The sequence below is a fragment of the Diorhabda carinulata genome, chromosome X (genome assembly GCF_026250575.1).
Source record: "Diorhabda carinulata isolate Delta chromosome X, icDioCari1.1, whole genome shotgun sequence".
Classification (NCBI taxonomy): Eukaryota; Metazoa; Arthropoda; class Insecta; order Coleoptera; family Chrysomelidae; genus Diorhabda; species Diorhabda carinulata.
In genome coordinates, this window is record NC_079472.1 from 32194817 (window position 1) to 32222812 (window position 27996).

Sequence of the window (27996 nt, forward strand, 5' to 3'; positions counted from 1 at the left end):
TGCGGTAACAATTTTTGGAAGATTGGAAGTTTTGAACAAGAGAACACGTACACGCTGCAAAGTGTATGGTACTTGAAGAAGAAGAAGAAGATGTTTCCAAATAATTCCGGGAAACAAATTCTGGTGTATCATTCAAAATTGACCGTTCCACTTTGCTCTAATGGGAAGATGGCGACACGAACTTATTTTTGAACAAATAACTCAAATAGCAGTCGTATGACATGTTTTGAGTTTGAATTTACGGAACAATTGTTAGCAAAAGAAAGCGGAAAAGAGGTCCAACGGCCCCAAGCTTTGATTCGCTAGTTTTTAGACACTTTCTGCTGTTCACACCCGCCTTACTCGACAGATTTAGCACTATGTGACAGGATCTTTTCGAAAATGTAAAATGTACTTTCAACACAAATACAGAGGCAGACAGAATTTACTAAAATATGATCTCCGGAATCGAAATTGTTTGGTAAATATACATCTGCTTATACAAAAAGTGTAAAACTAAATTTTAAAAGAAAAATTTTCAACAAAAGAGGGCAACTCTTTGATTCGCTAGTTTTTAGGAGCCTCCTGCTGTCCACACTCTCCTTACTCGCCACATTTAGCAACATACGGCTTTTCGAAAATGGAAAATTTACTTTTAACAAACATACAAACAAGCCTTCTAATGTAAGTACTTTGAAGGACATTAATTCAAGTTTTTTTTTGTATTATTTTACTTTGTTTGTAATTGAGAATCCCTTGTAATTACATTACCTGTAAATGCTTAGTACTAACGTTTCGCCTTATTTCTAAATTTCCCATATTTTATTAGTTTTCGTGGGGTGTGTCGCCCACCCTCATACCACGTGCACGATATGCTCGTCCAGTGCCCTCTCTCCCCTATCCTGTCTTCCTCTATGTCTGAGTGCTTGTACCGATTCCACCTGGACTTTATTAAAAATAGAAAAATTTTTTACCCACGTAACGTCGACCCGGACATGACGTCATCGTCAGAAAGAAATTGTTTGCAATTCTCAGAGGAAATAGAACAAAGAAAATAACGAAGGGTACATCTAACCAAACAAGGAAATTTCTTATTTACTTAGAAAGTATAAATAACAAATTACAAGTATTAAATTCGGAATTTTCTGTTAAATTCTTTATTGGTATTTATTATTTTTTTAATTTTTTAATCTTATATCCGTTTAAGCATCTCACCCTCTCATTGAGAATGTTAGAGATACTCTAACCTGAAAATCCCTCTTCTGCTAGAGAAACTTTGAGGTTACGAAACAGGTAAAAATCGCTGGGGGTTAGTTCTGGGAAACACGATAACTGGTGAAGTAATTCGAATTGCAAGGCCAACGGAGTGTGATCTGGTGGGAAAGCAAAGTCGATGGAACCGTTTTTGACTTTTTTGGCAAAAAATCCGTCTCATTTTGCTTGAACCAAGTCAATAATAACTAAGAAATGTCCGTTCGAACGCACTTTTGGTCCAAAATGATCAAATTCGACACCCAACGCGTGAATAGCTCACGCCTGCGTCCGCGTATATAACAAATTTGTTCTTTTAACAAACTGATAGCCCTCTTCTAAGTCTCTAACCTTAATCCTATAGTCGTACAGTATCATTTGATGGAGTTTTTTGCCGCCTGACACGCTCATCACGTTTGAGCTGCCGAAAACTTTACAACGCTAAATTATAGTGCAAAGTCTCTGTACACAGTGTCTACTCGTTCATTAACTTATGTTGATACGTGCTGATATTTTCAGGTAGGGGTTGGTAACTTTTTAAACAACACTCATAGCCTGTACAGATTCGATTTTGGACCGAAGAGACTCAATAAAACTGAAACCCGTCTACAAGTTACACATTTCTGTTGTTCTGTTCTGATGTTTTCTTGAATTTGCTCTTTTATAGTTTGTTCTTCAACTGGTTTCTAGAAATTTCTTTATCTTTATCTTGGTTGGAACCAAGGCATTATTCAGTCCCTCAAAGAGCTCAATTTCTGGAATGGGTTATCATGAAAGCACGAACCTCTGGGCCTACGTTAGCATCGTCAACAGCTGCTCTATTAAATGCTTTGAATACTGTTCTCTGGATCAATTCCGCTCGAAATAAAGCTACGATTAAGAATTGCTTCAAGAAAGCTGGATTTTTACTGCTACAACATCGGTGCAAGAGAATGAGCTTTCCCCTTCTCAAGACCCAGAGGCAATCTTCAATTAGATAACTCTCTCTAATTAAGCACAGGTTAGATACAGAAATAGATGATGTAAAAGAAGGTGTCTAAAGTAATGACGAAACTGAAAAGTTTATCGGAAATAGTTATTTGTATGCCAAGGACTGAAAGTGCTACTTTGTTGAACAAGTCCAACAAAGTAGTATTTCATCCGCGGCGTACACAACATTTTTTAGACGACGCATAAGATCCAAAACTATTTCAATTACACCGAGGAAAGAAAATAAATAATAGAGAATCATAAACATTTTATGTATTGAACAATATAATGTGTTTAATGATATTTGCAATGTCAATATTAATTTATTAATTATTTGCAAAAAGTAATGTTGATTGTTGATGGAAAAATTCCTTATAAATAACGTGTATGAATTTCCAATATTATTGTTTACCATGTTGCCATATCGTATTGAGTTAATTCTAGATATTTTATTAGAAGAATTAGGTAACGATAAATTGAAAACAAAAACATTACCAGTCAAGCAAACACAATAATTTGGAAGAAATTTAGAAAATTTGACAACATAGATAACGATATACTTAGAAGAGGTATAGATTTAATGGTAATTAAACATAAAAAAAATGATTTCATAAAAAAAACATCATTTGTAAAGGATTGTTTATTACATATTATAATACTACTAAAAAAGAAAGATTTATTTATTTAAACAATATATTGAAGAGTTTTTACAACAAACTAGCTTATACCTGCGGCTTCGCTCGCATCGAATCCATTAAATAAGTATCAGAAATCATTATAATAGAAAAGAACGAACTCTGTAGCTATATTAGATCTTTGAATGTAGAAAAATTGCCAAAACCTACAAAAATCCATAACTCCACATTGAATGTCCGCGCCTAGCTCCTCTCCAACTCAACCGATTTAAGTGTTCAAAAACTCAAAAGAAAGAAGGTGTTTCAGCAGGTGTTCTTAAACCAAAACGAACTCTGTAGCTATATTAGAACCTGAGATATAGATCTTTGAATGTAGAAAGATTGCCAAAAACCTACAAAAATCCATAACTCCACATTGAATGTCCGCGCCTAGCTCCTCTCCAACTCAACCGATTTAAGTGTTCAAAAACTCAAAAGAAAGAAGGTGTTTCAGCAGGTGTTCTTAAATCAAAACGAACTCTGTAGCTATATTAGAACCTGAGATATAGATTTTTGAATGTAGAAAAATTGCCAAAAACCTACAAAAATCCATAACTCCACATTGAATGTCCGCGCCTAGCTCCTCTCCAACTCAACCGATTTAAGTGTTCAAAAACTCAAAAGAAAGAAGGTGTTTCAGCAGGTGTTCTTAAATCAAAACGAACTCTGTAGCTATATTAGAACCTGAGATATAGATTTTTGAATGTAGAAAAATTGCCAAAAACCTACAAAAATCCATAACTCCACATTGAATGTCCGCGCCTAGCTCCTCTCCAACTCAACCGATTTAAGTGTTCAAAAACTCAAAAGAAAGAAGGTGTTTCAGCAGGTGTTCTTAAATCAAAACGAACTCTGTAGCTATATTAGAACCTGAGATATAGGAGATATAGATCTTTGAATGTAGAAAAATTGCCAAAAACCTACAAAAATCCATAACTCCACATTGAATGTCCGCGCCTAGCTCCTCTCCAACTCAACCGATTTAAGTGTTCAAAAACTCAAAAGAAAGAAGGTATTTCAGCAGGTGTTCTTAAACCAAAACGAACTCTGTAGCTATATTAGAACCTGAGATATAGATCTTTGAATGTAGAAAGATTGCCAAAAACATACAAAAATCCATAACTCCACATTGAATGTCCGCGCCTAGCTCCTCTCCAACTCAACCGATTTAAGTGTTCAAAAACTCAAAAGAAAGAAGGTATTTCAGCAGGTGTTCTTAAACCAAAACGAACTCTGTAGCTATATTAGAACCTGAGATATAGATCTTTGAATGTAGAAAGATTGCCAAAAACATACAAAAATCCATAACTCCACATTGAATGTCCGGGCCTAGCTCCTCTCCAACTCAACCGATTTAAGTGTTCAAAAACTCAAAAGAAAGAAGGTGTTTCAGCGAGTGTTTTTAAACCAAAACGAAGTCTCTATCTTGAATAGAACCTGAGATATTGAGGATAGAACGTGTGTATGTGAAAAACTCCCATAAGTAATGTACAGGGGGAAATCGCATTTGAGTATAACTTGAGAATGGTGAATATTAGATGAAATCCGATGGTTGATGGCTGATCTGTGCATCAATACCTTTCACTGAAAATAAAAAAAATTAAGCAAATCGGTTGGGTAGAACGCCTGAACGGACTCGGAATGGAAATCATCAATTTTTTTAATATATAAGATTAGTACAAAGATTATTAAAACTAAAAAACTACAAAAAAGAAGAAAATATAAAAATAACCGTTGAATAATTTTATGATTATATAATATATCCTGAAATTTTGAAAAAAGATTGCTACGAAACAATCTCTGTAGATGTGTTTGTGTCTTGGATAGAATTTGTTGATTGATTCGTATTTGTGGTGGACGAATGTATTCTGTTAGGAATTTCAATCTTGTTTGTTATTGAGTCATCTAAATAAGCTTCCGTTACGGTGGAAGAAGCCCACCCACCATGCCTTTTCAACATCTGAAGGTCTGCGCCAGTATCAGCTAAAAGGGACGCTGAGGCGCGTCTTAAACAGTCGCTTGTATAATCTTCTGGATTTTGTAATATTACGTAGTGTCTTACTAAAGGTATGAATTCCCACAAATTGGGTTGAACACTTGGTGTTATTATAGCCGAGAAAGAAATTTGAATGATTTGTGTGTGGAGGTCTCAATGTTAAGTATTTACGAAATAACAATTCGATGGGATTTATACCAAGACAAATTTTGTTTGTTACAGTAAAGATGCGTTGTTTGCCAGTTTTGGTTTTTGGTACTGTTATAATTAAAACATCATTTTTAACTTGAATATCATTCAATTTTAATTTTCTCAATTCATCCCGTTGTAATCCACCTGCCACAGCTATTATTAGACAAATTTAAAAGACAACCACTCTTCGTATAAGATTCTATTATATTTTCTATGGTTAAAGTTTTCGATTTTTTTGTTGTTTCTTCAGGAAATTGATTAGTTTTGGATATTTGTTGATGTGAACATCTTATTTTATTGCGAGAGTACTTTTAATCATCGAGAATGTAGACCTTAATGTAGAACTTTTCCAGATTTTAGATTTTTCTGAAAAATAAGCGAGCACTACATTTTCCGTTGGGTTTTTCGCCTTTTTCTGGTGACATCACTTCATAAAGAGCTCGTACTGTTTTTCGTACCTTGCACGAGATTTATGCGGCAACGAAATAAGAACGGCCGCATTGCTTTCTTCGGTGAGATCAGATGGCGTGGATTCGAGTAACTCTTCATCGCTGATTTTTTCTTTTTCATCATCACTCATTGTTATTCATTAATTCAGACAAAACAAATAATTTCAGAAAATTAAAAATTTAAGGTTATGCAAAATCATCGAAGTGAAACTGTCAACTGTCAACATTGAATTGGCTAGAGTCACATTTAAGGAAGTTAAAGTTGTGTACTCCAGAGCGTTCCGAAAGTGTTTTGCAATACGGAACTGTCACTTTTATTACATGGAACACTCAAAACGCAACTTTCGGTATGTAAATGAATACAAAACGAACAACTTTCAGATGGCGTCGTCTAAAGAATAATTTAAACAGCACAAGTAGGAAACTAATGAATTAGTCCGAGAACCGGCAATCTCAAAAGATCCGTAATGGCGGAATTTCAAAATTTTTATATAAATTACCATCCAAATTTTGAATCATTGACGGAAAATTATAAAAGTTGAAGAAATTCTGAGTCGACATGAAAATAATGAAAAATATTACGAATGAGAGGATGGAGAACATTATAATTGTGATGATGATAGTTTAGATGAATGATAATAATTATGTTCTGCTTTAGTATAAACAATTATTTATTGTATTGTCTTAAATTAATAAATTGATTACGATATTTTAATCAAATGTAATAAAAATGAACTCGAAAAAAAATTTCTTATATTTCCTTCGATTCTATTTATTCTTTTACAACATTAAATTTAAGATAAAAATAGCATTTTTTATTGTTATATGGACGCTAATTACAGAGTGAAATGATTTAATCGATGAAAATCGAGTCCGTATAGAATAAAATTGGTATGCGCGATATTTTTAGGCACGATATTATCAAAATTTACATAAAAATGAGCAAATTAAAGGAAAAAAAAGTTCTCCGGAATGATGGGAAAATTTTATCTCTCGATCACACCCTTTAAACAGGTAAGCCGGGCCCTTACGACTGGAAAAAATTGGTAATCCGATTTTTTTCATTAATTCAAAAAATTTCCTATCGAATAGACCGTTCCGTTTTTTAACGAAATCCGCAGTGACGGGAAACATTTTTGCTTTTTTTTAATAATTATTTTTTTTTCCATACTTTCAGCCAAATATATCGTCGCATTTTGTTCCTCCAATTAATTAATAAATTAATATGAAAATTTTGCAATTCCGCGATCACGGATCTTAAGAGATTGCCGGCTCCCGGACTAAATAGTTCTGGTATAAAAACAACAATGAGATTTTGCAAATTCGAAACAGCGTCATAAATTGCACCCTACCCTAACGACATTTTCATTTATTCACGGCGTAACATGTCGTTTGTTGCGGTAATCGATTAAAAACTGTGAAAAAATTGTATTTTTGTTTAAACGCATGCCGTGGCACGTACAACTTTAAATTATTATTTGATAAAAATGTTTGCTACCACCCGAGTTTCGAGATAGAGAAATAAAAACAAACATTTATAATTGGATGTGGATTTATTGTTTTTCAAAATATTCTCCATTGATTTGGACGCATCAACCGCTTCTTCAAATATAAGAAAAAATCATAGTGTTCCAAACAAGAACTGTACGGTGGATTTGTGTTTTTGTCAAACACTTCTGGCAAACAAATGCTGGTGTACCATTCAGAATTCATCTTTCTACGTTACTCTAATGAAACTGTGACGACGTTTCCAATTATTCCGACATTGCTGTTGGTTTCATCCGCGTCTAAAGTCATAGAAAAACATCGAAACGAAAATTTTGGGGTTTTGCCCCAAATGCGCTGGTGGCAACCAAATTAGATTCAACCTCCCCGACTAGAATTGTTTGTGAGGTCCCGATAACCTGACAAGGATGACTCTTATCAGGATTTTTCCAGTAATGATTCCTTGCAAGGACACAAACAGGAAATCCTGAAAAAAATTTGTTTATTTTTACTAGAATCAACCTAGTGTGGACCTTTTCATTTTTCTTTTCAATAAGGTAATCCTGAGAGTTTCCATTGTTGATATATTCACATCAGCGTTGCCATATCTCGAAACTTGAGTAGCAACCCTCGTATAAAGAGGAAGTAATAGAAATTTGACTATGACTTTGAGGTACAATAAAGAACGAAGACGTAAAATTATAAATGAGTTACCGAAACTCGTATTTCAACAAAACATGGCGTGATAATTAAAGGTGTCGCTATTTTAAATGTTACAAGTAATAAAAAATTTACAATTAGAATATCGCATGCGGCGTAATAAGTTGTTTATCCCTTCATTAATTAAGCAAACAACGAAAAAAAGCGTGTCAACGTAAACCAAATTTTCCTTTACACATTTTATGTGTTTATGCTAATTATTTATTAGTAGCAATTTTCTTATTAAACAAGTCGCATTTCAAACGGACAGACAATAATAAATCTTTGTCTTTTACGGGCGACGAATAAATTTATACTTTTATACAATGTCGGTTTAATTGAATTTTGGACAGCCTATATTATTAGTCGTTTCGATTAAAGATAAATTTATATTAAAGAGGATTTAAATGAAATTCTATTCATTGTTCTCCTGTTTCCGAACGATTTAGTCCTTTAAATTCATTATGAAATTAAAAACAATATACGAGGGTTGCCTTACAAGTTTTTACAGTCGAACACTAGGTGGCGTTAACGAGTTGTTTACGAATTTAGAAATAAAACAATTTTTTCGTTTCTGTTTCACTTTAAGCTTGCAAAAAAGAAATTATTGGGAAATTATAGTATTAAGGAGCTTGGCTCACTGAATTCCCGTATAAGGACTAACAAAGAAGTTTTCTAAATAAACAAAATCGCGAGACATTTTTTCAGACAATGTGTTTGTAGTTGGCGCATTTCGCTACAAATGTAATAAACCACGAAAATGCCCCAAATCATCTGATGGGGATGTAACGCAAAACCCTAATGAGGTTCTGATTAGATTTACCTCATTTGGTCCTGATCAGAAGTATCTTATAAAATTTTTATCAGGATTTTTCCACTAAGGATTCTCGCATGGACACAAACGGGAAAGCCTGAAGAAAAATTATTTTATTTTCACTAGGATTGACCTAATTTGATCCTAGTGTGGACCTAGCCATTTGATCCTGGGAGGTTTCTTATGTGGACATGATCAGGATGATGGAAAATTAATTTATTTTCAATAGGGTTATCCTGATACGCCTCAAGCTTGAACCTTGTCATGTTTGCCCCAATAACCCTGCGGTTATTTCGAAAAGTAAACTTAAAAGGCAACCCTTGTATAAAAAAGAATGATCTGATAAATTGATCATATTATAACCGAAACTACTAAAAGTATCTATCTATTATTATCATGAAATTTTGACATTTAGACTATAACCAATAACTAAGAAAGGATTTTTAGATTTTTCATCCCTAAAGAGTATTTAAAATCCGTCATTTTTAAGGTTAGGACCTTCCAATTTGTATTTAAGCTTAGTTTAATGAACCTCGAGATGAAACAAAACTGAAAGTTTAGCCTATTGCTAAACTTGAGATCCTAACTTATGAGGGTAGTCCAACGAGTACTCGGCATACAACCGTTATGAAAAATACGTTTTCTCGAGATCTACAAAGTGAAAATCTGTGGCGGCGATGACCTCATCGTTAGACTCAAATTTCTTTTCAAGCTTGGAAATAAAAGGGAGTTGCGGGGGAAAATATGGCCTAATTTGGTCTTTGCGTCGGATCGATCGAGTAATCCGGTATAACACAGTCCCAGAAAACGACGACTATCACTTTTTCAGTCGATAGAACAGACTTTGGTCAACCGATTAAACTGTTTCTGGGTCTCTTGTGTGTACCAGTGGATCCATGTTTCATAAACTATCACAGAATGACGCAGAAACTTCTTCAAACACTACTCTGAAGTATCAAAGAGGTTTTATTGGGGAAATATCCAGATTTAGTTAACTGAAAGCGAGTTCTCTTACAACAAGACAATTCTAAACCACATACTGCGAAAGAATTTGGTGATATTCAACTCGTACCACATTTTGTCCGGATTTTGCACCGACAGATTACTATTTATTGAGATCCATGTCGGAATTCTTGCGTGGGAAAAATTTGAAGCCAAAGAATGATTTTACCAAGGTCTCAAAGATGATAGACTATATATTTCTGGTTCATGTTTTTTCTTTTCAAAAACAATCAATCGATAAACGATATAAAGGAGAAATCGCAGCAGTTCTACTTACTATACTTATATTATTATATTTTTTTTGGACGTCCTTGTGGTACATTTCACGATTGATACTATGAAACGTTTCTATGAATAAATCAAATTATTTTACGCTCGTAAGTTTAATTAAAGTTTATATTTTGCTTTAATGATGTTTTTTTCCGAAATAAATGCATCAGATGCAAATATTGGCACTTTTCCAATACATTTCCTAATAAATCGCATACATTACAATGTACGAGGACCCCTCAATAATTCGGTAGTTTTTTTTTTAAATAAAACACATGTTTTTGTATAAAAAGTTATTCTCATTTGAACTCTATACGCTTTTTCCAAAAATTTCTTGTTGGATAATGGGATATATTTGGGTTTCGGATGTTCTGGTCTGATCTAGAAATGTCTAGAGCTCCACAATGATCTAGGAATTGTTTGTAGAAATTTCTATATTGTAAAAATTGTAGTTTTTACATTTCCGCAAGCACGTTTTTTAGGTGAAAATGTGTACACTAGAGGTCAAAAGTTTATGTGATACACAACAAATAAAAATAATACGATCGATATTGATATTTCGTTAGATTACGGGGTGAGCAATAACTTTTGACCGATACTTTCTCTTCAGGGACACTTTTCCTCCTTATTTTTCCAAAAACCAACAGTTTTCTTCATTCGATTATTAAAACTAATTCTAAATCACATTTGATCAATCGAAAGTCGATATCTGGAAAACCCTTTCTTCAAAACGTTACAGAATTTCCCGTTTTTATATTTAATTGGTGTCTAAGGTTTATCCGAAGTTAAGCCTGTAATTGATCTAGCTAATTTCGAATATATGTATATTATCATAATTCGAAAATTATCGATTAGAAAAGACCGTGACCGATTGAAACCCCGTAGAAGGGTTGTTATTTAAAAGCCATCAAAGCAAAAGAAAGACTCGAGAACGGGGCTCGTGTTTGTTGTTCGATGAATCACAGCAAGATCGCTAAGGGAGATTATAATGACCTCGTGAACCTTTAAATATAGTTTTAAAGTTGTTCGTTTACGGCATAAGAAAATGATCTCGTTCGTTAAAATTATTAGAGATGGAATTTGATTAGCAATTGGTATTACTTTAACGTTACTTTCTTTCAATATGTCACTTAAAGAAATTAGAAGATTTATTGATGATTCTGTATTATAAATTCGCACAAATTTCCATTAATTTTCAGTAATCTATATTGATATTTACCCCTACTCGTTTATTAAACTATAAAATAACCTAAAGTATTCAAAACGTTGATAACAGAAAGAGAAATAACTTTTATACCCTATATTAGCGAAATAACATTGTTAACAACTGTTACGAGCTTACATAGACCGTGGAGCTGGTCCTGTTCCATTATTTTATAATAGAATACTGCGGGTGCAATTCCCTAAAGGACAATTTACATTGTTTTTAATATATATAAAGCGGAAATTTCTTTATATTGTTTTTATAACCTGTTTACAATATGTCGTGGTAATTTCTATAAAGTGAATTTCTAAAAATGTCTTTTTATTTGTTTACGGCAAATTAGATATTTCGAACATTCTTGATATGATTACAGTGTATATAAACAGCAGTAGTCAGTCAGTAAATAATCTGATGTCATTCCGAACACATCGGGACAAGTTCATTTAAATAAATTAGTAAATTAATAATTGGAGATAAGTGTTTAGTAATAAGTTTCATTGCATAATGACTAGTTTATTGAAGATTAGTGTGTAAATGAATTAAGTAAGTAAGATACATAGTGTGTATGAATTAATCCCAACGTTAATAAATTAGTATACTACCGAAACCTATTTACAGAAAGTAGACACGAGTTTATAGGAATGGAAAACGTAAATACCGGAAATCAGCGGAAAAATCTCATCCAACCAACTCCGTAAAACAGTAAAATCACTTAAAAATGGGAAAACGAGAAGAATAAGTCAAATACGAATCGCAAAAACTATTACGAATAATGAAAAACCTGTTCTAGAAGAAAAGGAGAAAATATATTGTAAAAGGAAATCGCAAATTATGTGAAAACTATCATGGGATATGTGTCATGGGAAGAATATATTGAAGAATACTTGAAGCAGGATTGAAGAACGAATACATGGAAAAATAAGGAAAGAACAGGCAGGATTCAAAGCAGGAAGGTCAATATTTTATTTTATTTTCGTCTTTAGTTACTTGTATTTTTGTTTCTTAGTTTTTTACAAGCTTTTTACATGATTTCGCGTTCATAAAATTTCCGGTCCTTATCAACAAAAAACTGAATCAGGTGCTATTGAAGGTCATCGTCATTTGTGAAAGTTTGACCATTCAATGAATTGTGCAAACTTCGAAATAACTGGTAATCAAATGGTGCCAGATCAGGGTTGTATGAGGGATGTGGCATCCCTTTACAACCAAGATCCAATAATTTCCCACAAGTTGCCAAAGATGCGTGAGGCCTCGCATTGTCTTAAACCTTCCCGATTTGACAATTCTGGCAGTTTTTCTTTGCTTGCTTTAGCCAGTTTCATTAATTGTTGATAGTAAACATCAGAATTGATCGTTTGGTTCCTTGGCAGCAGCTCAAAAAACACAAAACCTTTCTAACTCCACTAAACTAACAGCATAAGGTTTTTTTTGACATTCCAGCAGTAATCAACCATAACATTTTTATTCCACCTACCTTGGTACCGTTTTTCCATTTCTTTCATGTCTTAATGGAATGATGGAAATGTATTGTCACGCTCATGTGGCATCGAAGATTTTATAATTGCGTTTTTGGCTACTAGGTTTTTGTACTCGGGATTTTTATCCGGAAAACTGCTCACAACTTTTTTCAAAATTTGCGTCTTCTATCAAAATTGTGTTCCACGAATATTCCCGTCCCGTCCCGCGGTCACAAAAGGATCAATCAATGGTTCATGCAGGATGTTTTTCATTCCAAGTACAAAATTATGTCGTTTAGGCCACAATTTTTATATTTTCCGCGAGCTCTACTATTCTATACGCATAAGAAGCTCAACGTAGCTGTTGACCTAGCAGAAAACATATCATTTTGAAATCGTCACACACACAGCTATTGGCGTTCCTCATATTTAATGGTGCCCACTACATTTTCATATGTTTCCTTCAAGTGAACGGAAAGGACAATTGGAATGGATTAACTGCCATCATGTAGAAGATCTCCTTTCAAACTTCTTTGAGAGGAATCAATAGAAAGCCTTCATTCAGACGTTTCGGAAGCGATTCCAAAATATTTCATTAGATCAGGAATATCAGTACTGAAGACCATTGATTTTGTTTCTTCAGAGAAACGTAGTAAATCTCGTTCTTTAAAGCGATACCATAAAAAGAATGTACCAGGGGTTAAGAGATTTTTTGATCCCAGTTTTGAGCCTAGAACTTCTTATTTCTTTTGGACTTTTAGGTTTGAATCTCCAAGCAAATCATTAAATTCTGCTTGGGAAACAGCTGAAGTTCATTGCGTTTTGGCTTCACTTTTTAGTGGCCGTGACTGAATCCTTAAGATAGAATTTATCGATTTGTGAGTTAACCAGACGTGGCATAAGAAAACGAATTGCATTTTCCTTTCGTCATTGTTTTTAGCGTTTATTTTTAATGCTGTTTCGAAAATTAGTGCAAACTTTTAGGTTTATTCAAAGGTTGTTTCTTGTACGTCTAAATGACTGTGCTAATTATTTATTATTTGGAAAAGTGGTTAATGACAATACTATTAACTAGTTTGGTGATCAAAATATGGAAAGGTCATAAATGATCACACGTAAAATAATTATCATTATCAATAACGCGATAACATAAATGACATCTAATACCTTTTATCAGTATAAAAAATTATCGTGCTGATTGCACTATATTGTGACTTAACCCCTCTACGTTTACGGTTATATCGATTTATTTATGATGGGAATCAACTTTCGTATTTATTACAAAAGTTAACATATCAATTATATCGAGTTCGGCGTTGAATTAATACGAGGGTGGGGCTAAATATTTCGAAATGCAAAAAACAATTATTTTGATGAAAATTATTTTATTTATATTCAAACTAATCATCAAAAATACAGTTTAGCCATCTCAAATTATGCAGAATGTCCCTTTCTAAAAACTCTCAAATTTCATTTGATCCAGTCCGATCCATGAGTTCGTAGGCCAACATACGAGGGTTGCTACATATGTTTTGATATATGGCGACATTGATGTGAATATGTCAAATTTGACATTGCCATCTTAGAGTTTGACATTTTTAATGGTGAGCATACTTAGAACGAGTTGTCATACGAATGCTATTTGAGATGTTTACAGATTCTTGAAATATTCACCTTGGAATTGAATCAAATCACGAACATTTTCGTGTGATGATTTTCTATAGCTTTCCACGTGGATTAACTCAGATTTTTGATGATAAAGCACCATCTCGAGGCACCGTATTTCGCTGGTTTTCCGAATTGAATCGTAGTCCCGCTTCGCTACAGGATGAATTTTGTCAGTGGCGGGAAAAATCGACTGTTGAGGCATACATTCAATATTGCGTCAACATTTGGCTGTCAAAACATTTGTTCGAGTTGGATACCGTTGAAACATTTTCCAAAACAGCTTTGTTATAAAAGGTTTTCCAATAAGAGGTGTTATTTTGAACAGCCCGCTATTTCGGTAAATGTCACTTTTGAAACTGTCATTTTTGACATTTGACAAGTAGAAACTACGCCATTAATGAAAATGGAACAATACACGCTTCAACAACGCATTGAAATTATTAAAATTCACTATAAAAATGGTGAAAGTTTGGCAGAGACGGTTCGTAAAACTAAAACATTTTTGGGTCGACGTGAAGCACCTTCTCGGACCGCAATACAGAAATTGGTGGAAAAATTTGACCTGTTGGGACAAGTTAGTGATGTGAAGAATAAACCCCGTGCACGTCGCTCAAGAACAACTGAGAATATTGCTGCTGTAGCCCAAAGTGTTGAAGAAAACCCAGGGTTTGTCCATTCGTCGTCGTTCTTTGGAATTAGCCATTCCACAAACGTCATTACACTGTATTTTGCATAAAGACTTGGGTCTTAGGCCTATAAAGTTCAGTTAACACAAGAACTCAAGCCGGCCGATCATCAACAACGTTGTGTCTTTGCTGATTGGGTCCTTGAAATGCATGAAAATGATCCGGAATTTCATCGAAAAATCATCTTAACTGATGAGGCCCATTTCCACCTTGGGGGTTACTTCAATAATCAAAATTGTCGAATCTGGGGCTCGGAAAACCCAAGAGTTATTATTGAAAATCCTCTCCATCCTCAAAGCGTGACTGTTTGGTGCGGTTTATGGTCTGGCGGTGTCATTGGACCTTACTTTTTCGAAAATGAGGCCGGAGCAACAGTTACGGTGAATGGATTGCGCTATCGAGAGATGATTAATGATTTTTTATGGCCGGAATTGGATGGTATTGATTTGGACAACGTTTACTTTCAACAAGACGGCGCTACGTGCCACACAAACAACGAAATCATCGATATTTTACGGGAAAAATTTCCGGACCGTGTTATCTCACAATTGGCCACCGAGATCTTGTGATTCATCACCTTGCGACTTTTTCCTTTGGGGCCACGTGAAAGATAAGGTCTACGCCAACAGTCCAGCATCGATTCAAGACCTCAAAGATGGAATTCGTGAGGCTATCGAGGACATAGGGCAGCCGCTTTGCAATTTGGTTACGGAACATTTCATGAAAAGGATATGGTCCTGTAAGCGCAGTCGTGGCGGCCATTTGGCTGATGTTGTGTTCCATTATTAACGGCATACCTTCCTCTTTATAATGAAATAAACATCCGATCATTCATCTCAAAAAATGGCATTTTTCTTTGAATATCAAAATAACACCTCTTATTGGAAAAACCCTTAGTTCGAGCTCTACTTTGATGAAAAGGTGTTGAAGCTTGTTGAGACCTAGATAAAAATTTTTGCGAACTCTATTTACTATGTAAGGCCAAGAACTCATGGACCGCACTTCGTACATAGTAATCACAAAGTGAAATCCATCAAACAACCCAACTCAGTCCTGCAGCGAATACCATCTCTTAAACAAAACCATAACACATAAAAATTCCCGCGAAATTGTTTTTAAATCGTGTCACTTTAAGAAGTGTAAACAGCCAGGCGTGTTAACTGCAGGTGTCATATTATTTTTTAATAATACCAGGCCTCATAATGCTAAAGAATCATCTCCACTCAACCCTGATCTGGTACATAGTGACTATTTGCTGTTTCCAAAGTTGAAAGTGCACTTATGCACACAAGTAATATGAAAATAACCGTCGAAATTTGATATTGGAGTGGTGAAATTTTTACTTCTCCAATAGACGCAATTCCCAACAACCCCATTGCATTTTTATTTAAATTTATTTCAAGTACAATCATAACGTATAATCATATTTAGTTTCTATGTTGTTGGAGTTTGGTTTGAAGCACCAGTTCGGTTAACAAGCTACGTCAACGGTCGGTAGACGAATCGATACAAGAATTGTGAAGAAATTCAGGTCATTACTTCAGTGATTCAATGATTACAACTAAGTTAAAACTAAAAGGTTTTAGGCAGTGTCTATATTACCGATGTATAAAAGAATAATCATGGAATTATATTCAATTGAAATTTTTACTTCTCAGACGTTTTTATGTTTTTCGTGATAAATTGTCTTGATTTTAGGTCACTTTTTTATGAAAATCGGTTTGTAATAACTTGTTAAAATTGACGTTTCGACTTCTTGTCTATTTTGAAGCGCGCTGTTGCTTTAAACGTGCATACATCATTATTTCGAATTTTACACAAAGATTTGAGGTTACAGCCTCACAAAATTTAGTTGTTGATAATGATGATGATGCTGGTCAGAGGCTTCCCTTCGAAAACCTGATGACTGAGCAAAATTTCCGCTGTTGGAGTACAATCAATCCAAAAGACAGATACTAGAAACCCCTACACTAATTAAATAAATAAAAAATGTTTAAACCCTCGAGAAAATTTACAAAGTTTTGAATGTAAACCTTGGAATTAATGTAGGTATAGAATTTTCAGATTTAAATCATTCTAAATATGCTCCAGTTATTGGAGCATATTTGGGCTTATTTTGAGCATATTTCGACCATTTTCTAGTGCATATATAAGCGCATCATTCAACCCTAAACGATAGAAGATCTCTATTTGTTATAGACCATGTAGTTCCAACGATTAAACCACTCACAAATACTTGAGTCCGATAATCGTACACTGACATCCACTTGCAACGATAAATTATAGGTTTAAGTGAAAGTTTGTCCAATTTTCACGTAAAATTTCCATACAGAACATCGTTTTGTTTTTATACGTAACATTTTTCCAACATTTATGCAAAGGAAAGGAAGAACAACGGTTAAACTGATTTATTTACAGTTGCTACCGTCAGTATCGATTGCTAATAGCAATATTTCAAAACTGTTTTTATAGGTCCAGCCATTACGGCTCTGACGTCTTCCACTTTTTATAACATCTAGACAAGGTGATAAAAGTATTCCAGAATGATTTTATTACATTTTTTTTTAACAAAAAGTAGGTGGTAATTGGAAAAACTGACGACATCGGCGTGAAATACGAGAATAAAAACAAAGTAAAAGTTATTTGGGATCGAAAATAGACTGGGAATTTCTGGTGACTCTGGAGACGGTAACAAACCATGACAGTTACTGAGTAATTAAAGATAAAAGCTACGTGCAGCGTGTCGAAAATGAGAAAAAAATTGTTAATTAATTAAAAATAATTATAATTACTTTCGATTACTTAAAACCTTTAAAAGCAAACTAGTGTCCGATCAATTGACAAAAAAGGTGATTGTATGTCAACAACGTTGTAACATATTCATCCAAATTCAAGAGTGTAGATAATGTTCTTATTTATATAAATAGTGTTCAAACACAAAACGTCTTAGATGAATTTATACACACGTTGTACCTTACGTAATTTATTTATACTCTACGATTGCTAGAGCTCGGTTTTATATATTAAAATTACTTCTACAGCCTCTGAATCATCGAGATATCGAGACTGCCGAAAACAAACAAAAAAATTTCTTTGAAATATCTCTATAGAAGCAACCAACACATCAGCACGTCATTTTTAAAAATCTTGTTATTGTTATTTCCACGGATTGTGTAGTTTTCTAACTATCCACTGAGGCTCAATAATACGAAAAACATTTACATTTGGAGGTTACATTAATACGTCACTATGTATCCTAATCAGGCAATCTAAGCTGATCTACGTCAAAATGGCGGCCGCAGGGTAAACAATCGATTTTGTCGTATGAACCTGTGTAAGGCAAACTTAGATCTAGAGGCGAAGTTTCATTAGATAAAAAGATTTTTAGCCAGAATCCTACTCATTTTCCAAAAGTTTCCTAAACACAACACTGCACAGTTGAAGAAAAAAACCGACAAAGCCACGTTTCCGGGAAAAAATTCCGCATCTCTTTAAGATGCAATTCCGCAATAAAAATGGAAATAATTAGGTCTAAAATCCAACGACTAAGAGTATAAACCAGACGAAAACTTCCAGCAATAGCATTTGTTTACCCCACGGCGGCCATTTTTAAATGGTATCAGTTGATTTTGACAATTCGTTAGACTATTCAATTTAAGGTTTCAGTTCCTTTTTTATCTTAATGATATATCTTCTGTTTTTAATGTTTCTTATGCATTTTTTTAAATAATCAAGTTAGTTCTTACAAATCCTCTTTTTTATTCATTTATGCAATGATTCGTTGATAAAAATGTGTCTTCATTTTCATATAATACACTAGTAACTACTATAATAAGTAGGTGAATATATCGACAAATGGAATGAATGAAACGAAATACATTTTGTGAATTTTCATTATCCTGGATTTAGATACGGTCCTGTTCTTACCTGTATTTTTATTTCTACACATAATCTAGCTGTAACGTATCATCACCTTCTCTCCTTTCTCGAGTTTTATTGAGTCATTTAAAATGGCACCTGCTCAAGTTTGCGAAAAGCTCTAGTGGTTTTCGACACGCGAAAACCTGATACAATTTATGCTTACATCGAAAAAGGGGAATATTTTATGAAAGAAAATGTCATGTTAATATTTATATTATGAGTTTAGAAAACTTTTATGTGAAATATAGAATCTATGAGTAGAAGAAACAAAAAAAAACATTTGATATTGTACTGAATCAAATCAAGAAAAACCTATAGCGTTCCTTTTGCATGAAATCTCAGATTTTTTGAACTCATTTAAGTGTATTACATCACTCGATAAGTCTCGTGAATGACACACAGATGGCGCTGCCAGTACCAAATCTATAATGACGTTTATGAAGCACCAGCTTTCAAAAGATTGTGTATAAAATTTCATGACATTTCGACTATTCAGAACAAAGTGACAGCCATCTAAGTGAAGCTACAATGTTATTTTTAAAACAATTTCATGTGTTAATTAATCATTGTTTCTGGATGAAAAAACATGGTCGTCCAATTGATTACTATAGGTTACTATAGAAAACAAAAAAATTCCACAAATATAGTCACTGTATCAGTTATAATCTTATGACGCCCTCTAACAATAGAAAAATAAACAAATGTGAGGTTATAAGTGAATTTACTTGCATTGGTGGTGTACCAATTCGTTTATTTCTCTTTCAGTTATTTATTTAAGTTAGGTTAGTTCAAAATAGGTTATTAATGTAATCCTCACGAAAAAAGTATATGGGGACTTGAAACGATTAATCTAAAAAAAAGGGGGAAATAAATTAGATAAAAATAGAACTTGTAAATTAAATATGTGCAATTTAATACAACCTAACCCAACTTATGCTAACAATATGTTAAAAAATCAAATCATTTAATGATTTTTAAAGTTCGAAATGCACATTTACCGTGGCTAGATCGACTCTTAGAGGCATTAGAATGATTTTAGTGAAAACCGCATGTCGCTACGACCGAAATTACATTTTCGGTAATAATTTACGTTACCCTACACATGTTTTCAATGCTAACAAGATTTTTATTTTATTTTTTAGATCTTTTCATAATGTTTTCACAAAACGGTTAATCTTTCATGATCTTATTTCAGAACAAGAAAGATCAACTTTTAATTATCAATTATAAATAAAACTCATTCATTAATTAATTCTTTTGAACAAAAATGCAATAAACAATGATTCAACTTTTCAAATAACTTATTTTACATGAGAAAATAATAAACTTTTTACTAAACTAATTCTGTTATGTCTCAGTGTACCTAAACAAAAACAAAATCAGACAGAGCTTAGCAAATGCTTTTAATCAAAGTTGATATAGAAAAACAAATGAAGAAATAAAGAGATGTCCTTCCAACGCAACTGACACCATATAAAAAAAACTAGAGAAAGTCAATAAATTCATCACCAACATACATTTTTCTGAGCTAATGCAATTAGAAAAAGAAATCCGATATATCGAATTTCAAGAGTTGAATTAGAAGAAGAATTATGACGTTTTTCAATTTACGCTCAACTGTAACTGGAGAAATTTTAAATTATTACCAAATCACTATTTCATTTAAATTGCACTTTCGAAAATATCATTTTAGTAATTCAAATAACTAATATTGTATCACAAGCCATTAATTTGTAATTAAAAACCAAACTATACTTATAAAATAATTTATTCATATTTATTTATAATTAGATGATTGAAAAGTACATATTCTCTTAATCACTGACTGCTACTGATTTACCAAATCGTTATTATAGAAATAAACCACCATAAAATTTAAGAGTAATGATTAAACTTTCACACAAGTTGCTCCAGTTTGTTATTTACAGATAATAAATCTAAATTTTTTTAAGAATGGTTTACGGCATTTTAAATATTTAAATAATTCAGTTATCTGTAAATACTTGATACTTCATAATCAGATACTGATTAAAATGTTGACAGAAACCAAGGCAAATTCAATTAAAAACAGTAAATATTCTAAATTTAAAATAACTAACCTCAATAAACACTATCTCAATAAAAGCGATAAGAAATTGCTTCGTACAAAATTAACAGATTATCATTTCACTACACACCATCAATATACATCTGCAGAAAATCTTGACGTGTCAAATTTGAAGATTCTTAACAATAAAAACAAATACTTCGGAATACTTGCAGATACCAGGTAAACAACTCAAAGTATCCAATAAGATAATAGATAGATAGTATTGTAAAATGTCTATAATTGAAGTAATAAATAAGTTACGAGGTTTGTCTACCTGTCGTATCATAATATATAACTTTAATAACATAATTAACCTTTTAAGTATATATTTCACCCAGTTAAGAACAAGTTAAAATCCTTGAAAACGAAAAGTATTGCAAATCGAAAGATAAAGAAGGTTAAAACTGCATTCCTATTTGCCTTTTTTGCCTTGTACCACAACTGTTTCCATCCTTTTCCAACCCGCCCTAATTTCAAGCTTAATACCCGATTTTTTCAGAAAAAATTGAACGTTCAACAATAATTACCTCATTATAGTATTCCAACTGAAGTATTATAATTCTTCGGTAATAAAAATGATTCAAACAGCAAAACTACGTTGACTTACCTCACCACTTTCAGCGGCTGGAGAATCGTCGAGTATATTGTAAATAATAGGTGGTAAACCAGGTTCTCCTAATAAAGAAAACCCAAACCCGGTATTTTCACTCCGATTTAAAACTACGTGTAATTCTTCAGCCATATTCGGCTATCATTGATTTTGTTGTTCATTAAAAACACAACACACTCCACTGATACTATGATTTAGTTGTCGCGACATAACCTCCCCTTTAACTGAATGATTATAGAAGATCGCCTTTAGGCGGCGGCACCTACCAGATCACCATATTTTACCTGCGCATTGAACCAATAGCATGGGAAAGATAAGAGAGTTAGAATAAACAGAGACGGACCATCTCCTGCAGATTTTCATGCCAGTATGTTGTTTTTAATTTTATTTACATAGGACAAACAACGCAATCTTCAGACAATAGATTAAAATGTCATGAATGTAACAAAAAAACATTAAAATTGAATTGTTTTATATTAAGTAGTTTTATTTTGATATTTATGTATCAATGTTAGTAAAGAAAATTTTGGAAAATTTAAAAAAAATTGAATAAAACATCTTCATGAATGAATGAAAATAGATTGAATAAAAAAAATTTACTAATGAATTTTAGTAAAAACCCACAATTATTCACAAGTGAAAAACATAACTATACTGTTTTTTAATCGCCACGTCACAGTATATACATGGGTTCATGTTTTAGACCAACGAAATTTTATAGTTCTTCTTTTTTACTTTTGATTCTCTCCGAAAAGTTTTGTGTTACAAAATTCTTCTTCTATAATTTGTCGATAGCTATGTGTTACAGAAAGAGGCCAATATATTAATATAACCTCTAACGCAATCATAGATGTCAGAAAGGAATTTGATTATTCGTTTTTTTTTCGAGTAGATGCATATTACATTTTAGTAACAGTAGGTATGTTTACTTCGTGTAATATCATAGATTATGGCTGAAGAGTTATTTAAAAGCATTTAAATATGTACTTAACTTTGAGAAGAATATTAAGATTCTATCTATAAGATCGTACGGTTATACTTTAGAAGGAACAAAACATCCCTCGAATTATTGTATTCTATAGATATTCGGTGACGAAAATTTCTATGGTGTCAGATGATGTATTCACATGGACAAAGCGTCTAGAACGATTGAAGAGCTTCTCTTTCTGTTGATGTTTTTTCTACGATGTGTTTGTATGTATCGTGAGATTATCTTTTTTTATGTTTATTTTATAATGTATTCACATCATTTCTTTCCTTTTGTGCCTTTTCTTTCATGTTTTTAATGATCAAATCACTTAAAACTAGTGTAGGACTTTCTTTTAATAACTTTTACGTGACGTATTTTAGTGTCTAGAAATACTTTGAGATATCTTCTTACTTCTACACCTTTTTTATTGAAGACTAAAACACCTGAAAGATTGTAGGACTTCTTATTCCATCAATACCCTTTTTCTATAATGTTTAATGATCCTAGAAAGACTGTAGAAGTTTTCACCTTTTCTGTGATATTTTTAATGTCTAGAGAGGTTTTAGGATTTCCCATTCCTTCAACACTTTTTCTATAATTTTTGTAATTATCAACACAATTAGAAAGACTGTAGGATTTCTCCTTCCTTTAACACTTTTTGTATGCTGTATTTTATTAAACACACCTAGACAGACTGTAGGGCTTCACTTCTTTTTCACACCCTTTCTATGATGTTTTGTAATTAACAATACATTAGAAAGACTGTAGGACTTCTTCCTACTTCAACATATTTTCTATGTTTAATGAACTTAGAAAGCTAAAACTTCTCTTTAATACCTTTTCTGTGAAGTTTTTAATGTTTCGAAAGACTGTAGGGCTTCATTTCTATTTTATACCTTCCTATAATGTTTTTTAATGATTATCAAAACACCTATAAAGACTGTTGGATTTTCTTCCAATGTTTTTTTTTTTATAATTATGTGTAGACACATTTTCTTCTATGATGTTTGTTAGACAATACACTTGATCTTGAGTCAAAAGGCTTCATGTAAAATAATTTTGCTGGTATAGATAGGAAATTGACTTATCGTTTATTGAATGTGCAGTTTTCCTTGAAATCATATATCTTAGATAGGGCCAAGCAAACGACGTATTTTTATATATAAATTTATTAAAAAAACTTACATAACAACTTATCTTAAAAAAAAAGAAAACAATTCAATTATTAGTACCATCTTGTACTATTTCATCATTTTTATCATTATCGGTAACATCACAAGTTTTTACTTCCTCAATTTGAGATTCTTCATTATTAACACCAGGATTTTCAACATTCATTTTTTTTATATTATCCTGATCATTAATTATTTCAGCTGCTTTAAGAAGGGCATCTACAGCTGTATCTCCCATACTTGAAGTGTGATCTAAAAATACAAAGTTGAATCTAAAAGTTGCCAAATTAGGAAAATAAAAATACCTACCAGTAGCCATGATTTGTTCAGTAAAATTGGACTTTTCATCTACTGAATTAATTCCTTTGTTGACAGTATTTTCTGTAACAATATCATTTTCTGTGATATCCATAGGTTCTTCTATGGTATTATTAGTTTCTTCAACTGCAGCATTATTTTCCTCACCTTTAACAACATTCTTACTGACATCTTCTTCATTCACTACCAAACCGTCCTCTTTAGTATCAACTCCATCATTTATTCCTAAATCATCCTCTTTAGTATCGACTTTATCATCAATTATTTCTGTTGATAATTCCATTTTATTGTTTCTATCACTTTCCAATGACTTATCAACTTCTAGAGTTTTTGAAAAGTTCAAATTAATTGTGGAACTATTATTGGACACATCTTCAGAAACATCCTGTACACTTTCTTCGAATAACATAGTAGGTAGAGATTCCATTTTCGGTATGTCCGGTGGAATACTATAATCTATAAATTCTGTTTTAATGTTGTCAGTTAGATGGGTAGGTGGTTGAAAGTTCATATGATTATCAACAGTTTCATCAGCATCCGATTCCGAATCTTTCTAAAATAAACAAAACCAAACCTCATTTGAGTTTCAAAATGATCAAGTGTTTAGACTTTATGTAAAATTTGTGTAACATTCAGGTCTTCCAAATGCTGTCAACAATGTAACAGTAACACATGTACAGTTTTCACAGTACAAGGTCCTTCCAGTAATCATAAAGATATAAAATGGAGTTTAATACTATTGTAGTCTATACTTATCAGCACCATGTTTTATTATAAATGCCTCTATACCAGACATGTTTTCTCAATGCAGAACTTCCATTAGCGTAGCCAGGTCTTGCTCATGTTGGGACAAGAAGGCAAATTAACCTACACTTATTTTAGTATTAATTTGCAAGGATTCTCAATAAAATTTGATAATATGTTCTTTATAAATAAATCTCTTGAATCTATCACGTTCTTTCATTGATAACCTTAACCAAGTTTTTATTCTGCTCAAGGTACCAAAAGACCTTTCGTTAGTGCACTTGTACAGGGTTGTGTTAAAATCTGTAAATAAAACTCAATCTTCCTCAATTAATTTGCTAAATTTCCTGCAATTTGGTACTTAACAGACTCTGTATATAACAGCTATTTGCAGGCCTTGGCCAAGAATGCACCACCTTCTCTGGCTATGACATGAGAACTTCAATATTTGGTACTATTTCTAGTTTTTTATGCTCTTCCTATAATAGCACCATAAAGTGAGATTAGTAAGACTAGAGCCTTGTAAACTACCATTTTAGTCTAAAATTTTATACCTCAGCATTTCCAAACATAGCAATAAAAATTTTTAAGCATAATATTGCATTGGATGTGTGAGTAGATATATCTGGTGATGGCTATTTTCATTTCTTTGATTTCCTATGTAACTGAAATGAATTTGATCCCTAACATGCATTTACTCACCCTAACATGACAGTAAGATCTTAATGGGGGCATTTCAAGATGGAGAGGGCAAGTTGCATCTTCAAAAATAGCAGCAATGGAAGTGGGACATTCAACATCAGCTGTTACTTTCCCACAAGCACGGAATAGAACCTGATGTGGATCCTGTAAAATAAAAACTATGAATTATAACTTATAATTTAATATAAAAATGTTATAACCTCTAATATGTGTTTTTGGCAATGTTTAGTCAATGGTAAAGATCTTTCGCCACATTTTACTCCTCCTTCAGTAAATATACATTTTGAATGAACCTGTGTTTTTGAATTACCTTCCGAAGACTAAAATAATGAAAATCAAAATCTATTTCAACAATATTTATTAATAAAATACCTTCATTCTAAGATCCCTTAATCGTTTACTTAGAATGGCATCCGTACCGTGGCATTTTTGATAATTGTTTAGCGCTTTCAATTTTCTATACAACCTCTGTTCTTTCGGGTTATCTCTAATTTGATTGTAAATGTTACCTGTAATTATATTGTCGCAATATTTCACTTTGGATAGTTAATTCTGATACTCACAACACGTCTCCTTCTCACGTTTCAATGCATGAAGATACTTTCTCCTCTTTTTAGTCAATAAATATTGTAAATGACGATATTGTTCAATATATAAAGATTGTAGCCTTATTAATTTATCCCTGGTCATAAGGGTAACCTCTTCAGCTGTATAAACATTTGCGTGTCTAAAAGTTTATATACAACATTTAGTACAACCACAACAACACTCACAATTCCACTTTCTTGTTCTTCAAACCATAAAAAGTCTAAAGAACTAAATAATGTAATTGAGTGTTGAGCAGGTGCGATTTCAATTGAGGGGTCATGGTCAAAGCTTTAGTACAGATTGATCTAAGTGCCGATATTAAAGGAATACACTTAGCAATTACCCAGGGCGTCATAGGGCTGAAAAGTCATTATAGAATAAAATAAGGTGGTATAAGGCATGCAAAGGTGATAACATACACAAAAATATAGCTTCTTTTGTTCTGATTTCACCCATTTGTGGATAATATGCAAATAAGAAAAGAAAATGCGCTGAAAAACATGCTAGTGTTTTATAAAAGTAAAATTTATCTTAAAATATAAACTAGAGAAAACAAAGTTTCGAATATTTTAATTTTATTTCCAAACAAAAAACTGTTTTTTGCTACAACCACTGTTCTTTTTTCATAAACTGTAAGCTGTTAAATAACAATTGATATGCCATAAAAATAGACATCTCGACGAAAAAAAATAAGCACTAAAACAACATAAAAATAAAAAAAAATCAATAAAATTGTTCACCAAATACAGAAGTGTTTTTTTTTGAAAAATGGGAAAATATCGAAATATTCATTATCTATAATTGAGAAAATTATTGCTCATTATGTGCAAGTAATTATGTACTTTCACCAAATTTTCTTTAAATTGAATCACTAAAATAAAAAACAAAAAAATCGGTTTTTCTTAATTTTCTTGCAAACTTTGAGATTATGTAGAAAAATATATACAATCAAAATTTTATATTTTCTTATTACCTACAAGTTTTGTATGGAACACTTTTTTCTAGGAGATCTCGTTTCCAGAAATTCCAACTGAAAATAAAATAAAAGATGCCAAACAAAATTGTTATGACTTACTTTAAAACATCATCATTATCAGAATCTATACTTTCATCATCAGAGCTATCAGCTTGGGCATCTTGCCAAACAGAGGAAAATGTTGAAGCTTCTATGTCACTTTCTGATTCACTACATACATCGAGTACCTGGTTACATTTATCATTGTACACGGCGTTAGCATCGAAATCAACTGAAATAAAAAAATTATACTAGTTACAACTTTTAAATTCATAACTTACCAAATGGGTCTAAGAATTTGGCTGATTTTAATTCAGAATCTGGTGTTAGTCGATCTCCATCGTCGGAATGTTGTGTACTGGAAGAGTTACTCCTATTTCTTGGTTTTTTTACATAATGAGACAAAGAATGTAGTAAAACTTCAGCAGTACGTGGTAAAGGATGTTTTGCATTTTGTCTATTTCTCGCTAGTGTAGCTTTTAAAGCGTGTTCGTTACAGTACCTAAAATACAATTATATACAATAATTTAAAATCATTAATCTTGAAATTTACCCATAATCTTTTTTATCACTTCTAGGAGCAGGTAGGTTGCATCTTTTTCCATTACTGCTATAAATAAATGAGCACTGTTTGAATGGTGCATTTTTATCTTGTAAAATATGTTTGGAGCAATATTTATATCCATCAATACAAAGTTGTGTACACTCGTATGGCTGATATGTACACTGCTTTTTATTTTTGAATTCATTTTCGAGCTCTACTCTAAGAGCCGTTTCTTCCATTTCTGATTGAACACTTGAGTCATATTCGTTTTGATGCATTACTTTTCGCTTTAACATACAAATACACGTATTTCTCAAAATAAATACAAGACATTTGCCTAATGTTTAATTTTAAAATGACTTCTATTACGTCATCTATATCATTTCTTTAATATAATTTGATAATCATAATGTACCTATTTTCTTGGTAAACACTACAGAATTATTTAAGATTAAATTGGCACATCAGTTATATACACTACATGTGCTCTTTTATGGTTCAGATCACAGAACATGTTCTGTGGTTCTC

The 27996-nt window shown here is 32.5% G+C and overlaps 2 protein-coding genes across 22 annotated transcripts in view; both read right to left on the reverse strand.

Annotated features, from left to right (window-relative positions):
• The window catches only part of LOC130902205 (PH and SEC7 domain-containing protein), a 56159-nt gene extending 34409 nt beyond the window's left edge, over positions 1 to 21750 (reverse strand). For 9 of the 20 annotated variants that reach the window (XM_057814129.1, XM_057814136.1, XM_057814131.1 and 6 more), the window contains exon 1: positions 21413 to 21747. In XM_057814129.1, coding sequence (XP_057670112.1) covers positions 21413 to 21547 — 135 coding nt within the window. In that variant the 5' untranslated portion in view covers positions 21548 to 21747. Of the gene's footprint in view, positions 1 to 21412 lie in introns of all 20 variants that reach the window. The other 11 variants (XM_057814138.1, XM_057814134.1, XM_057814137.1 and 8 more) reach the window with 4 other exon arrangements.
• A 1510-nt stretch (positions 21751 to 23260) lies between these two features.
• On the reverse strand, positions 23261 to 27987 carry LOC130901378 (KAT8 regulatory NSL complex subunit 2). 2 transcript variants are annotated; one of them, XM_057812743.1, is made up of 10 exons: positions 27478 to 27953; positions 27206 to 27426; positions 26985 to 27156; positions 25885 to 26048; positions 25694 to 25830; positions 25522 to 25641; positions 25322 to 25465; positions 24023 to 24428; positions 23867 to 23938; positions 23261 to 23809 (listed from the first exon to the last, which is right to left on the reverse strand). In XM_057812743.1, the coding sequence occupies exons 1-10, from the start codon at positions 27762 to 27764 to the stop codon at positions 23604 to 23606; spliced, it is 1929 nt and encodes a 642-aa protein (XP_057668726.1). In that variant the 5' UTR covers positions 27765 to 27953; the 3' UTR covers positions 23261 to 23603. The 2 variants fall into 2 exon arrangements, with proteins under 2 accessions (XP_057668726.1, XP_057668725.1); XM_057812742.1 differs by having other exon boundaries at positions 23265 to 23809; positions 23867 to 24428; positions 27478 to 27987.
• Between the last annotated feature and the right edge of the window lie 9 nt (positions 27988 to 27996).